The sequence below is a fragment of the Macaca thibetana genome, chromosome 19, assembly GCF_024542745.1.
Source record: "Macaca thibetana thibetana isolate TM-01 chromosome 19, ASM2454274v1, whole genome shotgun sequence".
Taxonomy (NCBI): domain Eukaryota; kingdom Metazoa; phylum Chordata; class Mammalia; order Primates; family Cercopithecidae; genus Macaca; species Macaca thibetana.
The window spans coordinates 49,321,233-49,347,601 of record NC_065596.1 but is presented as its reverse complement, the minus strand read 5'-3'; the positions used below and the strand labels follow the sequence as shown (position 1 = coordinate 49,347,601).

At 47.7% G+C, this 26,369-nt stretch overlaps 1 protein-coding gene across 1 annotated transcript in view; it reads right to left on the bottom strand.

Annotated features, from left to right (window-relative positions):
• The window catches only part of RHPN2 (rhophilin Rho GTPase binding protein 2), an 86,182-nt gene that overhangs the window by 22,691 nt on the left and 37,122 nt on the right, over window positions 1-26,369 (bottom strand). Inside the window, exons 3-7 of the mRNA XM_050771988.1 lie at window positions 24,935-25,063; window positions 19,723-19,798; window positions 12,517-12,594; window positions 11,542-11,666; window positions 5,776-5,942 (exon numbers count right to left, since the gene is read on the bottom strand). Of these exons, the coding sequence (XP_050627945.1) occupies window positions 5,776-5,942; window positions 11,542-11,666; window positions 12,517-12,594; window positions 19,723-19,798; window positions 24,935-25,063 (575 nt within the window). The remainder of the gene's footprint in view (window positions 1-5,775; window positions 5,943-11,541; window positions 11,667-12,516; window positions 12,595-19,722; window positions 19,799-24,934; window positions 25,064-26,369) is intronic.

The window sequence follows — 26,369 nt, the reverse complement described above, 5'->3', positions numbered from 1 at the left end:
CGTGCGCCTATAGTCTCAGCTCCTTTGGAGGCTGAGGCAGGAGGATCGCTTGAGCCCAGGAGGCAGAGGTTGCAGTGAGCTGAGATCTCACCACTGCACTCCAGCCTGGGTGACAGAGCAAGACTCCGTCTCAAAAAAAAAAAAAAAAAAAAAAAAAAAAAAAAGAAATAAAGAACCAGTGTCCTACAACATATTAAAAAATCTGATTCTCAATTATATGGTCCAGCAATTCTACACCTACATATATCCCCAAACAATTGAAAGTGGGAGCTTAAATGACACTTGAACACCCGTGTTAATAGCAACATTATTCCCAAGAGCTGAAAAGTGGAAACCACCCAGACGTCCATGAGCGGATGAATGATTAAACACAATGTGGCCTATCCATACAATGGAATTATTTTTCAGCCTTAAAAAGGAATGAAATTCTGACACATGCTACAGTGTAAATAAGGACATTATGCTAAGTGAAACAAGCCGGTCAGAAAAGGACCAATACTGTAGGATTCCATTTAGATAAAGTACCCGGAATAGTTAAATTCACAGAAACAGAAAGGAGAATAGAGGTTAGCTGGGGCTGGGAAAGGGGGCAATGGGAAGTTATTGCTTAACTGAGTACAGAGCTTCACTTTGGATGATGAAAAAGTTCTGGAGAGAGCTGGGCACAGGCGCTGCCGCCTGTAATCCCAGCTATAAGGGAGGCTGAGGTGGCAGGGTTGCTTGACGTTAAGAGTTCAAGACCAGCCTGGGCAACATACTGAGACCCCCGTCTCTTAAAATGTATATACTTTTAAAAAATCTATTTATTTGGCTGGGTGCAGTGGCTCGCATCTGTAATCCCAACATTTTGGGAGGCCGAGGCGGGCGGATCATGAGGTCAAGAGATCGAGACCATCCCGGCCAACATGGTGAAACCCCGTCTCTATTAAAAATATAAAAATTAGCTGGGCATGGTGGCGGGCGCCTGTAGTCCTGGCTACTCGGGAGGCTGAGGCAGGAGAATCACTTGAACCCAGGAGGTGGAGGTTGTAGTGAGCCGAGATCAATCATGCCATCGCACTCCAGCCTGAGCAATAGAGTGAGGCGCCAACTCAAAAAAAAAAAAAAAAAAAAAAAGTATTTATTGTATTTGTTTTTTTTTTTTTTTTTTTTGAGACGGAGTCTGGCTCTGTCGCCCAGGCTGGAGTGCAGTGGCGCGATCTCGGCTCACTGCAAGCTCCGCCTCCCGGGTTCACGCCATTCTCCTGCCTCAGCCTCTCGAGTAGCTGGGACTACAGGCGCCCGCCACCGCGCCCGGCTAATTTTTTGTATTTTTAGTAGAGACGGGGTTTCACCGTGGTCTCGATCTCCTGACCTTGTGATCCGCCCGCCTCGGCCTCCCAAAGTGCTGGGATTACAGGCGTGAGCCACCGCGCCCGGCTATTGTATTTGTTTTTGAGACAAGGTCACACTCTGTTGCCCAGATTAGAGTGCAGTGGCATGATCATGGCTCACTGCAGCCTCAAACTCCTGGGCTCAAGCGGTCCTCCCACCTCAGTCTCCTGAAAAGCTGGGACTACAGCCATACACCATCCCACATTCAGCTAATTTTAAAATTTTTCGTACAGATGGGGTCTCCCTATGTTGCCCAGGCTGGTCTCCAACTCCTGGATTCAAGTGATCCTCAGGACTCAGCCTCCCAAAGTGCTGGGATTACAGGTGTGAGCCACCTTGCCTAACCAACAAAAAATTTTTTTAACTTCTGGAGATGGTTAGTGGTAATGGCTGCACAACACTATAAATGTACAAATGCACTTAATGCCATTGAACTGCACACTTAAAAATGGTTAAAATGTGCTTCTGGTTGGCAGGATAATTTTAAAATTTTAAAAATGTAAGATAATCATTAAAATGGTAATTTTATGTTCTAAGTTATGTTACTATAATAAAAAAACTGGTTAAAATAGTACATTTTAAGTTATATATGTATATTTTAACACTATTTATTTATTTATTTATTTATTTATTTATTGAGACGGAGTCTCACTCTAATGCCCAGGTTGGAGTGCAGTGGCATGATTTCGGCTCACTGCAACCTCAGCCTCCCAGGTTCAAGCGATCCTTCTGCCTCAGTCGCCCAACTAGTGGGGATTACAGGTGCCCACCACCATCACACCTGGCTAATTTTTGTATTTTTAGTACAGACAGGGTTTCACCATGTTGGCCAGGTTGGTCTTGAACTCCTGACCTCAGGTGATCTGCCTGCCTCGGCCACCCAAAGTGCTGGGATAACAGGTGTTAGCCACCCCACCCAGCCTTTTAACTCAATTTTTAAAAACTGGATTATCTTCCAAAACACTTGCATCTCTATTGAGTAAAGAAACCAGCCTGCTCCCCACAACTCGTGTCACCTGGGACAAAATTCCATCACGACAGTCATGGAGGTGAAAGCAGAGAGCAGGCAGAAGGACTGAGGGGCTCACAGAGGGCCAGGCTCACACATAAGATCTGAGTCATTCAGCAGTCCAAGGCTTTTCCCCTGGACCTCAAGAAAGATCTATTCTGGCCAGGCACGGCGGTTTTATTATGCCTGTAATCCCAGCATTTTGGGAGGCCGAGGCAGGCGGATCACCTGAGGTCAGGAGTTCGAGACCAGCCTGGCCAACAAGGCAAAACCCTGTCTCTACTAAAATTATAAAAATTAGCCAGCCATGATGGTACACACCTATAATCCCAGCTACTCAGGAGGCTGAGCTAGGAGAATCGCTCAAGCCCGGGAGGCAGAGGTTGCAGTGAGCCAAGATCTCACCACTGTACTCCAGCCTGGGCGACAGGCTGCCTCAAAAACAAAAACAAAAACAAACTCAATCCCTCTGCTCCAATGGAAATTTTCACGCTGCAGCCCTCCGCTGACTTCTTTATAGTTTAGTAAATTAACTGTCCAAAGCACTAATTGACAATCAATCTGGAAGTGAAATAGAACCTCTGATATGAGTCCCATCCAACTGGTTCCTCTGGTTTTGTTGCTGAGCAAAAAAAAAAAAAAAAAAAAACCACGCTGCAGAGGGATGGCACCTGCTGTTTTGAGCTGTGAGCTCCCTGGGGGTTCCCTCACACTCCCCACCGTTCTCCCGCTTGCTTCATTTTGTCTATAGTTTGTCTCCATTGCTGTAATCTCAGAGACAGGACACAGTGTGCCTGCCTAAGATTCCTCAGAAAGATGAGTCCAGAAAAAAGATTTACAGCAAAAGAAATCAACTTATACTTGGAATCTTAGCATATCGCTTCATCCCAAGAGACCAATCTTTTATTTTTTTAATTAATTATTTTGTGAGACAAGGTCTTGCTCTGTCGCCCAGGCTGGAGTGCAATGGCGTGATCTTGGCTTACCACAGCCTCGGCTGATCCTTCCATCTCAGCCTCCCAAGTAGCTGAGACTACAGGCATGCACCACCAGGCCCAGCTAATTTTTGTACTTTTTGTAGATACTGAGTTTCGCCTTGTTGCCCAGGCTGATCTCAAATTCCTGGACTCCAGCAATCCACCCACCTCAGCTTCCTAAAGTGCTGGGACTACAGGCATGACCCACCATGCCCAGCCTATATTTTTAATTAAAAAAAAAAAATTCTTTTTAGGGACGGAGTCTTACTCTGTCACCCAGGCTAGAGCGCAGTGATGCAATCATAGCTCACTGCAGCCTCAAACTCCTGGGCTTAAGTGATCCTCCCATCTTAGCCTCTGGAGTAGATGGAACTATGGGTGGACACCACCATGCCTGGCTAATTTTTAAATATTTTGTAGAGACGGGGTCTTCCTGTGTGGCCCAGGCTGGTAGGACCAATCATTGTAACATCAGAAATTTCACAATGAGTCAAAGTGGCAAAGCTATGGTTCTTCACAAGCTTGCAGGGCAAAGTGATATCAAACAATGATCCATACAGATGGACAGGGATCACACCCCAAAGCAGAAAGTCGATGATCAGCCCAGAAGGCAACACGCTATAGAGCTAGCCTGGGACCACACTGCAGTCTACACTGTGCCCTGCTCTTGCATCCCTCCCCACACGTAGTCTGACCTGCTACGGGGGAGCAAGGCAGAACCTGCAGGCACGTGTGAGCTGGGCCAGGCTCGCTCACAGCACTGGGTCTGGTGACCCTGGTCCTCTATAGGTGTAAGCACTAGGCAGCTTTTCTCCTCGACCCCGCACCTCGTTCTCACACTAAGATCACGTGAGGTCAGGAGTTTGAGACCACCCTGGCCAACATGGCAAAACCTCATCTCTACTAAAACTACAAAAATTAGCCAGGCATGGTGGCAGGCGCTTGTAACCCCAGCTACTTGGGAGGCTGAGGTAGAAGAATTACTTGAACCCAGTAGGCAGAGGTTGGAGTGAGCAGAGATCGTGCACTGCACTCCAGCCTGGGTGACAAGAGCAAGACTCTATCTCAAAAATAAATAAATAAATAAAATAAAATAACAAAAGACAGTTCCCAGAAGAACAGAACTGAGCTATGAGACATCTTTTGAATGCATCACTTGACAAACGGTTGAGAACACCCACTTCATGCTGGAGAAGTTGGCAGAATGCAAGTGATATAAAGGCACGGAGGGGCCGGGCACAGTGGCTCACACCTGTAATCCCAGCATTTTGAGAGGCTGAGGCGGGTAGATCACCTGAGGTCAGGAGTTCGAGACCAGCCTGGCCAGCATGGCGAAACCCTGTCTCTACTAAAAATACAAAAATTAGCCGGCCATGGTGGTGAGTGTCTGTAATCCCAGCTACTCAGGATGCCCAGCTAATTTTTGTACTTTTTGTAGATACTGAGTTTTGCCTTGTTGCCCAGGCTGATCTCAAATTCCTGGGCTCCAGCAATCCACCCACCTCAACCTCCTAAAGTGCTGGGATTACAGGCATGAGCCACCATGCCTGGCCTATTTTTTTAATTAAAAAAATTTTAATTAAAAAAATTAATTTTAAAAAATCAGGAGGCTGAGGCAGGAGAATCACGTGAAACTGGGAGGTGGAGGTTGCAGCGAGCTGAGATTGCACCACTGCACTCCAGCCTGGGCGACAAGAACAAAACTCCATCAAATAAATAAATAAATAAAGGCACGGAGAGTAATACGCACTGATAAGGTACACCTGATACAAGAAAGGGAAGCCTACAGTTTCACTACTTGGGGAAAGTTATTCTGCTCTTCATGACAGTGTTGAAAGAAACAGTTATCTACTGCCATCCCAGGCGCCACTTGTCTGGAAAAGATTAATCGTCAGCCACAGGATTCACCAGGTACATCAGCCATCCCAGACTGAGGTCTGAACCACCAAGCAAGTTTCTTTCTTTTTTTTTTTTTTCTTTTTTTGAGACGGAGTCTCGCTGTGTCTCCCAGACTGGAGTGCAGTGGCGCCATCTCGGCTCACTGCAAGCTCCACCTCCCGGGTTCACGCCATTCTCCTGCCTCAGCCTCCCGAGTAGCTGGGACTACAGGCGCCTGCCACCACGCCCAGCTTATTTTTTGTATTTTTAGTAGAAACGGGGTTTCACCATGTTAACCCGGATGGTCTCGATCTCCTGACCTCGTGATCCACCCGCCTCGGCCTCCCAAAGTGCTGGGATTACAGGCGTGAGCCACCACGCCCGGCCGAGCAAGTTTCTTAATGGGAAGTTACACCAGAGCTGGAGACTGGTCTGGCCCTTGCGGGGGATGACCTGTAGACCCTCTTCAGTAAGGGGTCCCCTGGTGTCACCGGGCGAGGCCAAGGCTCTGTCTGGTCAGCCCTGGCGGAGACATACCTGCGGCTCTCTGAAAGGCGTCTATGGCACTCTCCAGCCCAGCCTGCGTCTGCCGATCGCACCGGGTCCCGATCTGGGTGTAGAGGGCCCCAGTGTTGAACAGGACACTGGCCTTCTCCAGCAGCAGGTTCTGCTGGCTGACCGGAACCCCAGTGAGGGAGTCATACCTATGTGAAAGAAATGCATTCTGAGAATTCACATTACTTGGCTAGTTAATGTTACTTTTGGATGCAAGTGGAAAACATTTTTTTTTTTTTTTTAAGAGTCAGGATCTCACTCTGTTGCCCAGGCTGGAGTGCAGTAGTGTCATCACAGCTTACTGCAGCCTCCAACTTTAGGGCTCAATTGATGCTCTCACCCCAGTCTCACAAGAATGGCTGGGATTACAGGTGCATGCCACCATACCTGCCTATTTTTTTTTTTTTTTTAATTTTTGTAGAGATGCGGTCTTACTGTGTTACCCAAACCGCTGTCAAACCCCTGGGTTGGCCAGGCGCAGTAGCTCACATCTGTAATCCCAGCACTTTGGGACGCCAAGGCGGGTGGATCACCTGAGGTCAGGAATTCGAGACCTGCCTGGCCAACATGGTGAAACCCAATCTCCACTCAAAATACTAAAATTAGCCGGGCATGGTGGCGGGCGCCTGTAATCCCAGCTACTCAGAAGACTGAGGCGGGAGAATCGCTTGAACCCAAGAGGTGGAGGTTGCAGTGAGCTGAGATGGCACCACTGTGCTCCAACCTGGGCAGCAACAACAACAACAAAACTCATTTCTTCAAGAAAATTCAAGAATGCACATGCACTGAGACTTTTGTTTCCAAGCAAGATGACAGCACTAATCACACTGACCATCACAGCCACACACAAAAATATCTGACGGGGTAACTGGATAAACACACCATGGGACATCCAGACAATGGAATATTACTCAGCACCAAAAATGGAGAAATGCACCAGCAAGCCATGAAAAGATGCAGAGGACACATTACTAAGTGAAAGAGCCAACCTGAACATTGCTACCTACTGCACAGCACGCTGTATGATTCCAATGTTCTGAAAAGCCAAATCCCTGGAGACAGAAGAAAGATGGGGATTGCCAGGACTTAGGGGGAGGGAGGAAGGAACAGGCAGAGCACAGGGGATTTTTCCAGCAGTGAAACTCTTCTGTATGACACTGCAAAGGCGGATCACTGTCATTCTATGTTGGCCAAAAGTCACAGAATACACAAGTGCAGGAATGAACCCTAATGGAAACTATGGACTCTGGGTGATAATCATGTGTCAGGTAAGTTCCTCGATTATAAAAAAAGAAAAAAAATGTGCCGGGTGCAGTGGCTCACACCTGTAATCCCAGCACTTTGGGAGGCTGAGGCAGGGAGATCATGAGGCCAGGGATTGAGACCAGCCTGGCCAACATGGTGAAACCCCTTCTCTACTAAAAATACAAAAATTAGCCAGGCATGGTGGGGCACACCTGTAGTCCCAGCTACTCAGGAGGCTGAGGCAGAAGAATCACTTGAAACCAGGAGGCGGGGCCGGGCGCGGTGGCTCAAGCCTGTAATCCCAGCACTTTGGGAGGCCAAGACGGGCGGATCACGAGGTCAGCAGATCGAGACCATCCTGGCTAACCCGGTGAAACCCCGTCTCTACTAAAAAATACAAAAAACTAGCCGGGCAAGGTGGCGGGCGCCTGTAGTCCCAGCTACTCGGGAGGCTGAGGCAGGAGAATGGCGTGAACCCGGGAGGCGGAGCTTGCAGTGAGCTGAGATCCGGCCACTGCATTCCAGCCTGGGCGACAGAGCGAGACTCCGCCTCGAAAAAAAAAAAAAAAAAAAGAAACCAGGAGGCGGAAGTTGCAGTGAGCCGAGATCGCACCACTGCACTCCAGCCTGGGCGACAGAGCGAGACTCTATCTCAAAAAAAAAAAAAAAAAAAAAAAAAAGTACCAGGCTGGTGCAGTGGCTCATGCCTGTAATCCCAGCACTTTGGGAGGCTGAGGTGGGCAGACAGCTTGAGTCCAGGAGTTCGAGACCAGCCTGGGCAACACAGTAAGACCCGGTCTTTGTAAGGAAAAAAATATGCCACTCTAAATAATAAAGCCTATCTTTAAAAAAAAATTTGGGCCAGGTATGGTGGCTCACACCTGTAATCCCAGCACTTTAGAAGCCAAGGCGGGTGGATGGCTTGAGCTCAGGAGTTTGAGACCAGCCTGGGCAACATAGTGACACCCCGTCTCTACCAAAAATACATGGTGGTGGCATGTGCCTTTAATCTCAGCTACTTGGGAGGCTGAGGTGGGAAGATGGCTTGATACTGGGAGGCAGAGGTTGAAGTGAGCTGAGATCACACCACTACACTCCAGCCTGGGTGACAGAGTGAGACTCCGTCTCAAAAAAAAAAAAAAAAAAAAGGTGTGTATATGTATACACACACACATATACGTGTGTGTGTGTGTGTGTGTATATATGTGTATATATATGGCTTCTCCTAAATGAAACATGGCAATTAATAACCCCTCATAATTCTTTCTGAAATCTAAAAACTCAGGATTTGGTTTTTTTTTGTTGTTTTTTTTTTTTTTTTTTTTTGAGACGGAGTCTCGCTCTGTCGCCCAGGCTGGAGTGCAGTGGCCGGATCTCAGCTCACTGCAAGCTCCGCCTCCCGGGTTTACGCCATTCTCCTGCCTCAGCCTCCCGAGTAGCTGGGACTACAGGCGCCCGCCGCCTCGCCCGGCTAGTTTTTTGTATTTTTTAGTAGAGACGGGGTTTCACCGTGTTCGCCAGGATGGTCTCGATCTCCTGACCTTGTGATCCGCCCGTCTCGGCCTCCCAAAGTGCTGGGATTACAGGCTTGAGCCACCGCGCCCGGCCAGGATTTGTTTTAATTTGTTCTACCTTTTTATTTTTTCAAAGTCTCACTCGGTTGCCTAGGCTGGAGTACAGTGGCATGATCATGACTCACTGCAGCCTCGACCTCCTGGGCTTAAGCGATCCTCTCATCTGAGCCTCCCAAGTAGATAGGACTACAGGCACGCACCACCCATGCCTGGCCAATTTTCTCTAATTGTTTTGTAGAGATGGGGTCTCACTGTGCTGCCTAGACTGGTCTCAAACTCCTGGGCTCAAGTGATCCACCCACCTTGGCCTCCCAACATGCTGGGATTCCAGATGTGAGTCACCACACCCAGCCTAGGACTTGTTTTATTTATTTATTTATTTAGTTAGTTAGTTAGTTATTTTTATTTTTTGAGAAAGAGTTTTGCTCTTTCGCACAGGCTAGATAGAGTGCAATGGCACCATCTTGGCTCACTGCAGCTTCCGCTTCCCAGGTTCAAGCAATTCTCCTTCCTGCCTCAGCCTCCCAAGTAGCTGGGATTACAGGCGCTCCCCACCATGCCTGGCTAATTTTTGTATTTTTAGTAGAGACAGGGTTTCACCATGTTGGTCAGGCTGGTCTCAAACTCTTGACCTTAGACGATCCACCCACCTCGGCCTCCCAAAGTGCTAGGATTACAGGCGTGAGCCACCGCACCTGGCCCTAGGACTTGTTTTAAAGTTTACTCATGAACCAAGGGGTGTGCAGACAGCTTCTCCCTAATTCATGACTAAGGAGAAACCACCTTTCGCTTTTTGGCCATGCAGACAGCCTGGTGCATTGTTATGCAAAGTCATCCCCCTTTTCTTTGCTTTACATGAGGAAGGCATCAGTAGATCTATCAGCTGTAGAAACATTTGACTCTGATACACCCCTGACCTTCTAGGATATGTTCTCCTTTCACTGACACTCCTAATGACACTCAGAGAAGGGGTGTAGCACCTCCAAAGTACTTCTTTTAGGTGTTTGTTTTTTGTTTTTTGACAGAGTCTCACTCTGTCACCCAGGCTGGAGTGCAGTGGCACGATCTCGGCTCACTGCAACCTCTGCCTCCCGGGTTCAAGAGATTCTCCTGCCTCAGCCTCCCAAGTAGCTGGGACTACAGGCATGCGCAACCATGCCCGGCTAATTTTTGTTTTTTTTTTTTTTTTTTTTTTTTTGAGACGGAGTCTCGCTCTGTCGCCCAGCCTGGAGTGCAGTGGCCGGATCTCGGCTCACTGCAAGCTCCGCCTCCCGGGTTTACGCCATTCTCCTGCCTCAGCCTCCCGTAGCTGGGACTACAGACGCTCGCCACCTCGCCCGGCTATTTTTTTGTATTTTTTTACTAGAGACGGGGTTTCACCAGGTTAGCCAGGATGGTCTCGATCTCCTGACCTCGTGATCCGCCCGTCTCGGCCTCCCAAAGTGCTGGGATTACAGGCTTGAGCCACCGCGCCCGGCCTAATTTTTGTATTTTTTAGTAGAAACAGAGTTTCACCATATTGGACAGGCTGGTCTCCAACTCCTGACCTCATGATCTGCCTGCCTCAGCCTCCCAAAGTGCAGGGATTATAGGTGTGAACCACCGCGCCCAGCCTTTTTTTCTTGTTTGAAACAGGGTTTCACTCCTATCACCCAGGCTGGAGTGCGGTGGTGCGATCTCGGCTCACTGCAACCTCTGCCTCCCGGGCTCAAGTGATTCTCCCGCCTCAGCCTCACAAGTAGCTGGGACTACAGGTGCATACTTTCATATCCAGCAAATTTTTGTATTGTTTGTAGAAAGGGGGTTTTGCCATGTTGCCCAGGCTGGTCTCAAATTCCTGGGCTCAAGTGATCTGCCCGCCTCAGCCTCCCAAAGTGTTGGCATTATAGGCGTAAGCCACTGTACCCGGCCTCCCAAGTATTTAAACTATACTAATCTTTGAAAATACCAATTGGGTCTACAGTCATACCACCCTGACGAGCCTGATCTTATCTAAAAATACCAATTGTGGAGAAGAATCAAATGTTCTACTTCCATTTTTTAAATCTGATCTAGGCCGGGCGCGGTGGCTCAAGCCTGTAATCCCAGCACTTTGGGAGGCCGAGACGGGCGGATCACGAGGTCAGGAGATCGAGACCATCCTGGGTAACACAGTGAAACCCCGTCTCTACTAAAAATACAAAAACTTAGCCGGGCGAGGTGGCAGGCGCCTGTAGTCCCAGCTACTCGGGAGGCTGAGGCAGGAGAATGGCGTGAACCCGGGAGGCGGAGCTTGCAGTGAGCTGAGATCCGGCCACTGCACTCCAGCCTGGGTGACAGAGCGAGACTCCGTCTCAAAAAAAAAAAAAAAAAAAAAAAAATAAATCTGATCTAAACTGAGTGAGTAGCTCATGCCTATAGTCCCAGCTACTCAGGAGGCTGAGGCAGAAATATCACCTGAGCCCAGGAATTCAAGATGAGCCTGGGCAACATAGCGAGACCCCGTTTCAAAAGAAACCTGATCTATTTCTGTTGGTGCTTTTGTCTCACTGGACAACACCTGACTTTCTCTTTCTCTCTATTTCCCTCCTTCTCTCTCACTCACACATACCCATGCAAGCCCTCCCTGTCCAATCTGAGACAAGAATCTTGCTTCTGGCTAATTCCACTTCAGAGCCCCGTGCTTCCCCAGTGATACAACAAGCAAGAAAAATGTCTCTTGTCCTTGGCTCGCTTGTTCTGAGAAGCAAGAGGCCACAGTCTGTTGGAGCCATCTCCCCACAGATCACCTTCATAAATAAATACCAATGTATTGACATATTTTTAGACTTCCCCAGATAAATGCAAGATAGGAAAGGGGGCTGAGGCGCACAGGGGCGCCCACAGAGGGGCGTCTGTGATGCTGAGGCTCCGTGGCACGTGAAGCTTCGGCACAGACCTCAGCACTTACCAGGTGAACAGGAGTCCCATCTGCCGCGTGGGTGGGAAGAATCGACTCTCGACAAAGCCCAGCTGGATGAAGTACGTCATCAGCAGTTCCACCCCGGCCTCATCCCGGCTGGGCGTCCGACAAGCCTGCAAGGAAAAGAACCCCAGAGGGCATAAGCAGAGGAGGACACGGCTGACGGCCCTTCCTGGAAGGTGCCCTGCACACACCAGCAGTTACCAACCTGTAACTATTTCTGCAGTATGACGACCTCACTGGCGTTGTAAACTCTAGGAGGGTTGGAAAAAACCTGGGAGGAAGTCAGAAATCCTGGAATCCAGGAGGCAGATCTCTCCCCTTCTATGGTTTTCCTTTTTTTTTTTTTTTTTTTTTTTTTTTTTTTTTTTTGAGACGAAGTCTTGCTCTGTCACCCAAGCTGGAATGCAGTGGTACGATCTTGGCTCACTGCAACCTCCACCTACCGGGTTGAAGTGATTCTCCTGCCTCAGCCTCCCAAGTAGCTGGGATTACAGGCATTTGCACCACGCCTGCCTCATTTTTGTATTTTTAGTAGAAACGGGGTTTTGCCATGTTGGCCAGTCTGGTCTCAAACTTCTGACCTCAGGTGATCCACCCGCTTCAGCTTCCCAAAGTGCTGGAATTACAGGCATGCACCACCATGCCCAGCTAATTTTGGTATTTTTAGTAGAGACGAGATTTCACCATGTTGGCCAGGCTGGTCTGGAACTCCTGACCTCAAGTGATCCGCCCGCCTCAACCTCCCAAAGTGAAGTGCTGGGATTACATAGGCTTGAGCCACCGCACCCGGCCTCTTTCTACGGTTTTCTTATGCAGCAAGTGGCATGGGTGATCCAGCACCCCCCAAACCATCACCTCCATCCGCCCGCAATTCTGTTAAGACCACAAGCATGCAATTATGGGGTACCCTAAAGACTCGGAAAAGCCACCCTCCCCTCTCTACTGTACACAAAAACTTACTTGTCTCAGATCCATAAGATCTGCAATTTCATCTTCATACAAATAGCCATCTTCACTGTAATGTTCCAGGATAAAATCCTTTAAGAAAAATGAGGTCAGATACTATAAAATGTGATTGAAAACCATATATGTGCATAACAGTAATACGTCAATTGTGAACCCGTTTTTAAAAAGGCTGAATAAAGAAAAACTTAGAGGAGACAGAACACTATAGTGATTTTCAAAGTGGGGGCATTTGTTTTCTTAATTTTATGTAGTGTTTTTGGTCGCCCAGGCTGGAGTACAGTGGCACAATCTCGGCTCACTGCAACCTCCGCCTCCCAGGTTCATGCAATTCTCCTGCCTCAGCCTCCTGAGTAGCTGGGATTACAGGCACCTGCCACAACACCCAGCTAACTGTTGTATTTTTAGTAGAGACAGAGTTTCACCATGTTGGCCAGGCTGGTCTCAAACTTCTGACCTCAGTTGATCCATCCACCTTGGCCTCCCAAAGTGCTGGGATTATAGACTTCAGCCACCGCACCAGGCCATAGATTTTTTTTTTTTAATTTTTAATTTTTTTTTTTTAACCAGGGTTTTACTCCTGTTGCCCAGGCTCCACCTCCCAGGCTCAAGCAATTCTCGTGCCTCAGCCTCCCGAGTAGCTGGGATTATGGGCATGCACCACCACGCCCAGCTAATTTTTGGTAGAGACGGGGTTTCACCACATTGCCCAGGCTGGTCTTGAACTCCTGGGCTCAAGCAATCCATCTGCCTCAGCCTCCCAAAGTGCTAGGATTACAGGTGTGAGCCACTGCACTCCACGCCAATGTTTTTAAATGTTGTGTTGCTTCAGTAAAAATGAAGAGTTGAAGTTAGTTTTTTGCTTAAAAATGTCTTTGTGCCCTCGCACCGTGGCTCCCATCTGTAATCCCAGCACTTTGGGAAGACCAGGCAGGTAAATCACTTGAGCCCAGGAGTTCAAGACCAGCCTGTGACCTATACATTCGACTATACTGCAAACACCGCAGATATTCAGGGGCTCAGACTTGCAATTCCGGGCCTCCCTCAGGACTTGGACAAGTTTCCCAGCACAGACCCTGAGGGTAGGATTGTCATAACAGTCCCCAGACATGGGTTTCCTTTGCCAAAAAGACCCTTAACCATGTTATAAAGGCATTTTATTTTATTTTATCTTTGAGGCAGGATCTCACTTTGTCACCTAGGCTGGAGTGCAGCGGCGCGATCTCGGCTCACTGCAGCTTCGACTTCTCTGGGCTCGAGCAATCCTCCTACTTCAGCCTCCCAAGTAGCTAGGACCACAGGCATGTGCCAGCACACCCAGCTAATTTCATTTTTGTATTTTTTAATAGAGATGGGGTTTTGCCCTGTCGCCCCACCCCTACAAGTACTGGCTCCCCCAAGCTGCAAGAAAGGTGATCACATAGATTGTTCAATTACGTCTTCCCAATGACTGTGAGTAACCTCTTTATACAACTTCTACATTAAAGCTCCTCCTGTTTTTGTGTGTTCAATGCACAGACACACAAACAAACACTTGTCCCACAAAAATGGATTTGTACTAAATATACAACTCTGCTGTGCCTTCTTTTTCTTTTTGTTTTTTTAAGAGATGAGGGTCTCACTCTGTTGCCCAGGGTGGAGTGCAATGGTGCAATCATAGCCACTGCAGCCTCGAACTCCTGGGCTCAAGTCATCCTCCCACTTCAGCTTCTCCAGTAGATGGGACTCTAGCTATGCGCCACCACACTCAGCTAACATTGTTATTTTTCATAAAGACAGAGTCTTCCTATGTGGCCTACGACGGTCTCGGACTCCTGGCCTCAAGTGATCCTCCCACCTCAGCTTCTCAAAGTGTTGGGATCACAGGCATGAGCCACCACACCCAGCTGACTATGCTTCTTTTCTTTAAACATGGCCATGGGCTGGGTATGGTGGCTCATGCCTGTAATCCCAGCACTTTGGGAAACTGAGGCAGGTAGCTCGCTTGAGGTCAGGAGTTCCAGACCAGCCTGGCCAACATGGTGAAACTCCGTCTCTATTAAAAATTTTTTTTAATTTTTTAAATTAAAAAAAAAAATAGTTGAGCATGGTAGTTAAAAGGGATCAGGTGTAGTGACTCTTGTCTGTGATCACAGCGCTTTGGGAGGCCAAGGTGGGAGAATCACTTGAGACCAGGAGTTTGAGAACAGCCTGGACAACATAGTGAAACCCCATCTCTACAAAAAATAAAAAATTAGCCGGGCGTGGTGATGCACACCTGTAGTCCCAGCTGCTCAGGAGGCTGAGGCAGGAGGATCACTTGAGCCCAGGAGGTTGAGGCTGCAGTGAGCCATGATCATGTCACTGCACTCCAATCTTATGTTCACCTCATAAAAGTCAAAGAGGATTTTGATTAACTTATATATATATTCCTGGATTTGAAAGTTAGTAAACTAGGCTAGACTAACATACTTAGTGGGATAAAAAAAATTATCTAACTGGCCAGGCACAGTGGCTCACACCTGTAATCTCAGCGCTTTGGGAGGCTGAGGCAGGTGGATCACCTGAAGCCAGGAGTTCAAAACCAGCCTGGCCAACATGGTGAAACCCCCCGTCTCTACTAAAAATACAAAAATTAGCCGGGCATGCTGGCAGGTGCCTGTAATCCCAGCTACTCCGGAGGCTGCCGCAGAAGAATCGCTTGAGCCCAGGAGGCGGAGGTTGCTGTGAGCTGAGATTGAGCCACTGCACTCCAGCTTGGATGACAGTGAAACTTCGTCTCAAAAACAAAAACAAAACAAAACAAAAATCCTAACTGAAACCCACTGTAAACATTAGGGACAAAATGAGAATTTCCACCATCACTGTTATTACTTAGCCTAATTCCAAACATTCTCTAGCCCACACATTAAGAAAAATAAGAGACATAAAATATTAGAAAGGAACAATCAAAATAATTTTTTGCAACATAACAGCATGTTTATAAAACCCAACAGCATCAACTGAAACATTACGAAATTAATAAGAATTCAATAAAGTGGCAAAGAAGTTAACATATAAAAGTCAATAGTAAAAAAGAAAAGTCAATATTCTTCCTTTCTTATACATGCAATAACCAATTAGAAAAACTTAACAGACAGTCAGGTGCGGTGGCTCACATCTGTAATCCCAGCAGTTTTCAAGGCTGAGGCTGGCAGAACATTTGAGGTCAGGAGTTTGAGACCAGTCTGGTCAACATGGTGAAACCCTGTCTCTACTAAAAATACAAAAAATTAGATGGGTATGGTGGCAGGTGCCTGTAATCCCAGCGACCCAGGTGGCTGAGGCAGGAGAATCACTTGGACCTGGGGGACAGAGGTTGCAGTGAGCCAAGATTGCACCACTGCACTCCAGCCTGGGCGACACAATGAGACTGTTTCAGAAAAAAAAAAAAAAAAAAAAAACAACCCTAACAGAGAAACAATACCTTTCACAATGGCAACAAAAGTACATTTCTAGGGATAAAATTAATATAATTAAGCAGAAAACTATTAAACTTTACTGAAGGACAGATGTTATTTCATTTTCTTTCACTGATTTGGAAAATCTTTTTTTTTTTTTTTTGAGACAAGGTATTATTCTGTTTTCCAGGATGGCGTGCAGGGGCTCAATCATAGCTGACTGCAGCCTCGACCTCTTGGGGCTCAAGTAGTCCCCCCACCTCAGCCTACCTGGTAGCTGGGACTAAAGGTGTGAGCCACTGCGCCTGGCCCTATTTCTTTTTTTTTGTTTTGTTTTTGTTTTTTGAGACGGAGTCTTGCTCTGTCTCCCAGGCTGGAGTGCAGTGGCCGGATCTCAGCTAGCTGCAAGCTCCGCCTCCCGGGTTTACACCATTCTCCTGCCTTAGCCTCCCGAGTAGCTGGGACTACAGGCGCCAGCCACCTTGCCCGGCTAGTTTTTTGTATTTTTTTAGTAGAGACGGGGTTTCACCGTGTTAGCCAGGATGGTCTCGATCTCCTGACCTCGTGATCTGCCCGTCTCGGTCTCCCAAAGTGCTGGGATTACAGGCTTGAGCCACCGCGCCCGGCCTATTTCTTTAAAATAAAACAAAATCGGCCGGGTGCAATGGCTCATGCCTGTAATCCTAACACTTTGGGAAGCCGAGGCGGGTGGATCACTTGAGGTCAGGAGTTTGAGACCAGCCTGGCCAACATAGTGAAACCCTGTCTCTACTAAAAATATAAAAATTAGCTGGGCGTGGTGGTGGGTGCCTGTAGTCCCAGCTACTCAGGAGGCTGAAGCAGGAGAATCACTTGAACCTGGGAGGCGGAGGTTGCAGCGAGCTAAGATTGCACCACTGCACTCCAGCCTGGGCGAGAGAGCAAGACTCCCTCTCTAAATAAATTAATTAATTAAATAAAATAAAACAAAATCACACTGTGAAGCTTCACTGATTATAAAATATCACAGGAACACCCAGGTCAGATTTGAAATGGAATTGCCCTAATTCAGTCTGCTGAACCACTTCTGCAGTACCTGTGTTTCTCTCAAATATGAAAGAGAAAAAATACAACAGAAAGTCCCTCAAACGTTCTCATTTTCGTATGATTGACATTTGTAGAGACTCTTTTAGGCTAAAATGACATGGTTGGAAGCCTGTGCCGAATGGCAGCTGGCCATGGCCACAACATGTGAATATTTTCATTTGCTTTAATGTGGAATTCAGCACATGACCCAAATTGAATCCTTAAAAATGCCTATAAAATTCCTAAGTTTCTCCAAGAGACTCTTCCTTTAAAATGCTTGCATTCTTGGCCGGATGCAGTGGCTCACGCCTGTAATCCCAGCATCTTAGGAGGCTGAGGTGGGCGGATCATCTGAGGTCAGGAGTTCAAGACCAGCCTGGTCAACATGGTGAAACCCGTATCTCTACTAGTAAAAATTAGCTGGGTGTGGTGGCACATGCTTGTAATCCCAGCTACTTGGGAGGCTCAAGCAGGAGAATCGCTTGAACCTAAGAGGCGGAGGTTGCAGTGAGCTGAGATCGCACCATTGGACTCCAGCTTGGGGAACAAGAGTGAAACTCCATCTCAAAAAAAAAAGCTCATTCTTGTAGTCCAGCATCAAGCAACAGACAAATTAAATCATAAAGAAACTTCTACAATAGCAGCAACAGACATTTCCAGACACGTGGATTGTTTTGAGTCCCACAGACCAGTGGCAAGTCACATCTATTTTTGTGCAAACTTGGGCCACCCTGCACCTCATCCCCTTTCCCCTCCTTGATGGAATTTGGAGGCAACTGGTTAAAAACTCAAACTGATAGAGTTGAAGAGGGAAGGAAGAGGAGCGTAATCCAGGCACAGGATGGTCTCCCGGCCCCAGCCTGGCGGCACGGTCTCTCCTGTGTTCTCCATTGAAGCACCTCTTCCACTTCCCACTTGAATCCCCCATGGACCCAAGGGCCCTGCAGGCAGGGCTGTGGCCTCCGGCACCCAACACAGTGCCAGACACAGGTGGGCTTATGAGGATCTGCCAAACAGGAGAGGAGTCCAGATACCCAGGGATGTGGCAGGGGGGCACACAAGCAAAGACTCTGGTTATTCAAATATTTAAGGGGAATGAATTGACATCTTTGATTTCCTTTGAAATTGCATCATAAATAAGACAGACTGATGATATTAGCCCTTACCTTCATTTTCTTTTTCTGTTTGTTTTTTGAGACGCAATTTCACTGTTGCCCAGGCTGGAGTGCAGTGGCACAATCTCAGCTCACTGCATCTCCGCCTCCTGGGTTCAAGCGATTCTCTCGTGCCTCAGCGTCCCGAGTAACTGGGATTACAGGCATAGGCCACTATGCCCAGCTAATTTTTTTTTTTTTTTTTGAGACGGGATCTTGCTCTGTCGCCCAGGCTGGAGGGCAGTGGCATGGTCTCAGCTCCCTGCAATCTCTGCCTCCACCTCCTGGGTTCAAACAATTCACCTGCCTCAGCCTCTCAAGTAACTGGGATTACAGGTGTGCACCACCACATCCAGCTAATTTCTGTACGTTTAGTAGAGACAGGGGTTTTACCACATTGGCCAGGCTGGTCTTGAACTCCTGAGCTCGAGTGATCCGACTGCTTCAGCCTCCCAAAGTGCTGGGATTACAGGCCTTTAGCCATTACTTTCTTTTTTTTTTTTTTTTTTTTTTTTTTTTTTTTTGAGATGGAGTCTTCCTCTATTGCCCAGGCTAGAGTGCAGTGGTGTGATCTCGGCTCACTGTAGACTCCGTCTCCTGGGTTCAAGCGATTCTCCTGCCTCAGCCTCCCGAGTAGCTGGAATTACAGACGCCCACCACTGTGCCCGGCTAATTTTTGTATTTTTTATTAGCGACGGGGTTTCACCATCTTGGCCAGGCTGGTCTGGAACTCCTGACTTCATGATCCACCCACCTCGGCCTCCCAGAGTGCTGGGATTACAGGCATGAGCCACCGCGCCCGGCCTAGCCATTACTTTCAATGGCAAAAACTGCAATTACCTTTGAACCAACCTAACAGACACAAAAATGCACAGATGGACAAATATGTGAGGAAGCAATGCTGGCAGTATGTTCCTGGAGGAAGTGAGTACACAGGAGTTTGCTATAAAATTCTTAGAATTTTTTGAAAAGTTTGGAAACTTTCATAATAAAATGTTAGAGAAAAAAACTTTAGCTATTCTTCCAAAAACATAGCCTAAACTGGTTACATGATTTAAGAAAAAAAGATACTATTAATAAAAGAGGATATAAGTTTTAAATTTCAAAGCATATACACTACAGACCCTCTTTGACTTGGCCTCTTGGGGAAGGCCGGCCTGGGTTTCCAACCTGCCTTGTCTAAGACCCAGGAGGAGCTTCAGAAGTCATTAAAGGCCACAACAAAAATCTGGCAGGAATAAACGCACAAATTATGCATGTAGCTGGCTGAGAAGGGCCTCAGGGTCACTCTGTAGATATCAACTGACTCTGCCTGTTGAGCCTAAGGCCATTGCAAGAGATACATATTCTCTATCTCCTTTTTTTTTTTTTTTTTTTTTTTTTTTTGGTTGCCCAGGCTGGAGTGCAGTGGTATGATCACAACTCACTGCGGCCTCCAACTCCTGGGCTCAAGTGATCCTCTTGCCTCAGCCTCCCAAGTAACTGGGACTACAGGCATGCGCCACTGCAAATGGTCTATTTCCATTTTAAACACTGAGTCCGGTGCCCATGGCTTTGAGACTTACCTTGACGACAACTGAAAAGTCGACGTCTTTCGTTTCCTTCAGGCCAAGAGGAATCAGGGGAATCGTAAATGCCTCCCTATGAGGAACACAACAAGGTATATATGAACACCCCAAACCAGACCCCTGGGTATCCCACGGCCTTGTCCCCAGCAGCCCAGCTCAGGTGTGCGCCCTCTCCTTGCCCCATCCAGTACTCACCTAGCTAACGGGCTCATTTTCCGTAAGGATGACTCTGGTCATGCCCCACCCTCTGCTCTAAAACTGACCCCAGCTCCCTAAGACTGCTGGACCACCCCACCTAACACATCATGCCCCTGGTATCTTGACACTGATTTATCTTCCACTCTCAACACCTCAATGCTTCTTTTTTTTTTTTTTTTTTTTTTGAGATGGCATTTTGCTCTTGTTGTCCAGGCTGGAGTGCAATGGCGCAATCTCAGCTCACTGCAACCTCCTCCTCCTGGGTTCAAGGAATTCTCTTGCCTCAGCCCCCCGAGTAGCTGGGATTACAGGCACGCAACACCACACCCGGCTAATTTTTGTCTATTTTTTTTAGTAGTGATGGGGTTTCGCCATGTTGGCCAGGCTGGTCTCAAACTCCTGATCTCAAGTGATCTGCCCACCTCAGCCTCTCAATGTGCTGGAATGACAGGCACGAGCCTCTGCGTCCAGCCCAGTCGCAATGCTTCTTTGAGGCAGCTGTGCTGAGAGTCTATCCTGTGCCAGGTTCTGTGCCCGGTGCACTTGCTGCTCCCATCTGGGTGTACCACCCTGCTGCCCTGCGCCTCCTTTGTCAGCTCCTCACCCCCTCAGGAGCCCCATCCAACAGAGTGCACCTGCCTCCCAGCCCAGGACCAGACACCCTCCACCTCCTCTCTCCCAGCTGACCACTCAGTAACCACAGGTCACCCAGGGAGTGCTCCGTGAGCCTGCATTCCTAGGGGCAGGGCCAGCAGGAAGTGAACGGAGCTCAGGCTGTGTTTTGCAAACAGGGATTTAGCTCCCTGACCTGTAACAGGAGACCTCCTAGGGCTGCTCAGCCCAGCCCCACAAGAAGGCCAGAAAGGCTGGGCAGGGCGAGGGGACAATGCAGCTGTAAGCTGAACCTCGTTCTGCACAGCTGTGCTACAGCAGATGAGACCCATCCCAGAGGCATGGAAAGTCGGATCCTGCTGAAGGCTCCTCCAGGCTATGCAGGGCGGGAAGCCAGGTTTGCGGCTGTCCAGGCAACAAGAGGAGGAGTAAGCGTCCTGAGCCGAGCTCCAGGACACCCCAGCCCCAATGTGGCACTGACAGCGCCCTCTAGGTGACCTCGGGCCTCCCTGAGTTTTTCATCTGCACCATAAGGTTCTTTCTTTCCCGCCTACCTCCTAGAAGACTGTAAAGATCAACCGTGATAAGAAAGAAACAATCTACTGTGAAAACAGAATAGTGCAGGCTGGGCGTGGTAGCTCACACCTATAATCCCATCACTTTGGGAGGCTGAAGCGGACAGATCACCTGAGGTCAGGAGTTCGAGACCAGCCTGGCCAATACGGTAAAACCCCGTCTCTACTAAAAATACAAAAACTACCTGGGCATGGTGGTGTACACCTGTAATCCCAGCTACTCAGGAGGCTGAGGCAGGAGAATCGCTTCAACTGGGAGGTGGAGGTAGCAGTGAGCCAAGATCACACCATTGCACTCTAGGCCTGGGTGACGGAGCGAGACTCCATCTCAAAAAAAAAAAAAAAAAAAGATCAACCATGCAAAGAAAGAAACAATCTACTTTGAAAACAGAAGAGCGCAGGACCCAAATGCATGGTGTCGTGTTGAATCTGCACAGCTCTCCCTCTTCCCAATGACACAAGGCAGTGATTGACCACTCTAGAGCCCAGGGACCACCCCAGGGGCCTTCGGTTCACTCTGTGGGAAGCCCTGTGTTGCATGTCCCTGCTCTTTGGCACAGCAAATGCGAGTGTGGAACGGCCAACATTTATTACCAAAGCTTGGACCCATCTTGCCTCCTCCAGAACTTGAACCTTTTGGACAAAACACTAGAAGTGAACACCAGAGCATAGGCTGGGAGAACCTTCCATTAGCTGTCATATTGACTGGGCATTCAAAACTGCACAGGAGGCCAGGTGTGGTGGCTCATCTTCACCAGTTCCACCCCTTTGGCTCTGTGTTTGCAGGACCATCTCGTGGACACCAGCCTGTTTCCTGAGAAGCCGAGGAATGGTGTGCTGGGGGACAGCAGAGACAAGGAGCCCATGGCCCTGGATGGCACAGTCTATCAGGGGAGCAGTTCCACCTGCATCCTCCAGGAGACCTCCCTGTGATGCTGACTCAGGACGCTGCTTCTGTCAAGACCAGCCTGGCCAACATGGTGAAACCCCGTCTCTACTAAAAATACAAAAAATTAGCTGGGCAAGTTGGCACGTGCCTGTAGTCCCAGCTACTCAAGAGGCTGAGGCAGGAGAATCGCTTGAACCTGGGAGGCAAGGTTGTGGTGAGCTGAGATCGTGCCACTACACTCCAGCCTGGGCGACAGAGAGAGAGACTCCATTTCAAAAAAATAATAAAACGGGGCCGGGCATGGTGGCTCACGCCTGTAATCCCAGCACTTTGGGAAGCCGAGACAGGTGGATCACGAGGTCAGGAGTTCAAGACCAGCCTGGCTAACATGGTGAAACCCCATCTCTACTAAAAATACAAAAAATTAGCCGGGCGTGGTGGCATGTGCCTGTAGTCCCAGCTACTCAGGAGGCTGAGGCAGGAGAATCGCTTGAACCTGGGAGGCAGAGGTTGCAGTGAGCTGAGATCCCGCCACTGCACTCCAGCCTGGGCAACAAAGCAAGACTCTGTCTCAAAAAAAAAAAACAGAAATAAAAAAATATAAAACAAACAAACAATAAAAACTGTATAGGAGCCCACAGGTAAGCCAGGCATGGGGCGTCACAAAGGGAAGAGCCAGCGAGGTTTCACACACTGATGCTTCCCCTCCAGCTCGGAAACTACCCTGGTGCCCCGCGGAGGACCAGCACCAGGAAACACACATTCCATAGGTGACTCAAGGTTCCCAAATCCAGGGAGCTATTTTCCGACTGAGTTTCCCCCGGGACCCACCTACTTTTTGAGCAGTCTCATGCCCGCACTGAAAAGGCACGTAAACCCTTCTCTGAACTGTCTCAAAGTTATTTCTCCTTAAAAAGAAGCATTTCACTTAGCATTTTGTTTTGTTTTTGTGTTTTGAGACAGGACTTCTTTCTGTTGCCCTTACTGCAGTCTCGACCTCCCTGGCTCAAGTGATCTTCCCACCTCAGCCTTCTGAGTAGCTGGGACTACGGGTGTGCACCACCACGCCTGGCTAATTTTCCTATTTTTTGTAGAGATGGGGTTTCACTATGTTGCCCAGGCTAGCCTCGAACTCCTGGGCTCAAGTGATCCCCCACCTCAGCCTCCTGAAGAGCTGGGGTTACAGGCATGAGGCAAGAGGGGCACTTATTTCATAGTTGGATCTCCATTTTTGGAGATGTATTGCAATTCTGAGGGATGGTGGTGTTGGCTTTCATCTTGAAGAAATCGATTCTAAATTGAGTTATGGAGAATGATACGATAGAGTGCCTTCAAAATTGGCCTAGGGGCCAGGCGCAGTGGCTCACATCTGTAATTCTAGCACTTTGGGAGGCCAAGGTGAGCAGATTACTTGAGACCAGGGGTTCAAGACCAGCCTGGTCAACATGATGAAACCCTGTCTTTAAAAAAAAAAAAAAAAAAAATGCAAAAATTAGCCAAGTGTGATGGTGCACGCCTGTAATCCCAGCTACCCAGATGGCTGAGGCACAAGAATCGCTTGAACCTACAAGGTAGAGATTGCAGTGAGCTGAGATCGTGCCACTGCACTCCAACCTGGGTGAGAGAGGGAGACTCTCTGTCCAAAAAAAAAAAAAAAAAAGGAAAAAAAAAAAAAATTACTTTGTTTTTTTGTTTTTTTGTTTTTTTTTTGAGACGGAGTCTTGCTCTGTCACCCCGGCTGGAGTGCAGTGGCCGGATCTCAGCTCAAAGCTCCGCCTCCCGGGGCCATTCTCCTGCCTCACTCCCGGTAGCTATACAGGCGCCCGCCACCTCGCCCGGCTAGTTTTTTTATTTTTTAGTAGAGACGGGGTTTCACCGTATTAGCCAGGATGGTCTCGATTTTTCTCCACCCGTCTCGGCCTCCCAAAGTGCTGGGATTACAGGCTTGAGTCACCATTACTTTGTTTTAATATGGATTTTTCTGTTTCAGTTTGTCACCTCTAGCTAGGAAATGGACTGCAGTCCAATGTAAGTACAGTGCACAGGATCTCTGTGTGTGCATAGTGGTTTCCCCTTACAGGGTCGATTTTGGCCTTAATCCCAAAAAGTATTTGTATATACTTTTTGTTCCTTGGCAAATAAATGAGGAAATAATTAGCCAACATTGGAAAGGTACTGTCCTAACAATGTCCCTTTAATGTTTCTTAGGAAAATTATGGTGACCCACTAAAATATCCTTGCTCAATGTCTGTTCAGTTGAATTTAATAACATATCTTGTTAATGTTTGCCTGTCTATGAAATGTGACTACGCGGAATTACTGAAAATTAACTATAAAATCAAAGGCATCTAACTTTTAAACTTATCTTGGTTCATCACGTATATTTATACTAGATTTTGTACTGTCTTCATTTTTTGTTTGTTTGTTTGTTCTGAGACACAGTCTCGCTCTGTCAGCCAGGCCAGAGTTGCAGTGGTGTGATCTCGGCTACTGAAACTTCTGACTCCCTGGTTCAAGCAATTCTGCCTCAGCCTCTGAGAAGCCAGGATTATAGGCGTGCACCACCACGTCCGGCTATTTTTTTTATTTTTAGTAGAGACAGGGTTCCACCATGTTGGCCAGGCTGGTCTCGAACTCCTGACCTCAGGTGATCTACCTGCCTCGGCCTCCCAAAGTGTTGGGATTACGGGAATGAGCCACCGTGCCTGGCTTCACAAATGCCTTTTTGTCCAACACTGCAGGTATGTTCCAACAAATGGACTCATCCCTTCCAGTCTAGCACCTCGCTCAACCCCAAACCTGATGGTTCTCTCACTTCTCAAAGTGGGGGCTGCCACACCTAGTCTAGAACCCTATCTGGCCTCTTTGTGCAGCACCCTGGATGCACGCAGGATCTCGGCTCAGAGGCTTTGGAAGGTGTGCTGCTCCCACTTACTCTGTGTTCTGATAGACGCCCACCGAGATGTTCAGCCCCTCCAGCTCTTCCTTGAGCATCTGCAGGTCTGAGTTGACGAAGCTCAGCTCCAGCCGCACTTGTTCCCGTACCTTTGGGTTCGTGGCCACTCTGTTCAAACAGAAGAGGGAGAGAAGTGCCCTCAGCCAGGTATCCCAGCTTCTGGGTGAGCAGACCCAATCCCCAGTCCCTGCAGTGAGGATCACGGCACGGCTTGCAGAGGAGGGTGGGAGTATCCCAGGGACACAGGGCGCCTGCCCAGCTTGCAGCACACCTGCCAGTACGTGGAGCTGGGGACACAGGCAATGACACTGTGAGCTGCAGACATGAACTCTATGACATCCTGCAAAAAATCAGCCTTGAAAAGAGAAAACAAAACTGCTCCCAGCCATGCCCTAAAACACTGTAAGATATCCACTTGAAAAGAAATGAACGATTCCTTTTGGTAGGAGAAATCAAAATAAATAAATATAAAATTTGTTTAAAAAAAAGAAAGAAACGGATAATTAGCTGGGCATGGTGGTGCATGCCTGTAGTCCCAGGTCGGAGGATTGCTTGAGACCAGGAGGTTAATACTGCAGGGAGCTGTGATCACGCCAGCGCACTCCAGCCTGGGTGACAGGGCAAGACACTGTCTCTAAAAACTAAAACAAGATAAAATGAAATAAAATATAAAAATATATACATATAAGATAGAAAGTAAAATAAAATAAATGAATGAGAAAATGAAGGGAGAAGTAATGCTTCCCAATTCATTCTATGAGACTAGTATTAGCAACCCAAACCTAGAAACATATAAATAGGATTATACACCATAACCAAGTGGGATTTATCCCAGGAATGCAAGGTTGGTTTAACATCTGAAAATCAATTAATATATTACATTAACAGAATAAAGGACAAAACATATGGTGACTTCAAAAGACATTGAAAAAACTATGTCACAAAATCCATCCCAGATTCATAATAAAAATTCTCAACAAAGTAGGAATAAAAAAGAATTCACGAAATCTGATAAAAGATATCTACAAAACCCCACAGTTAACATCACACTTAGTGGTGAATGACTGCTTTCCCATTCTCATCAGGAACAAGGCAAAGATGCCCGCTTTTGCTATTTCTAATCAATGAGGCAAACAAAGAAATTAAAGGCATCCAGATTAGAAAGGAAGAAATAAAACTGTCTTTATTCACAGATGGCATTATCTTATATATAGAAAATCCAATGCATCCATAAAACAAATATTAGTACTAATAAATTTAGGAAGGTCACAGGGTATAATCAATATACAAATATCAATTCTTTTATTTTTTTCTCTAGACAAGGTCTCACTCTGTCACCTAGGCCGGAATGCAATGTCACCATTATGGCTTACTACAGCCTCAATCTCCCAGGCTGAAGCCATCCTCCAGCCTC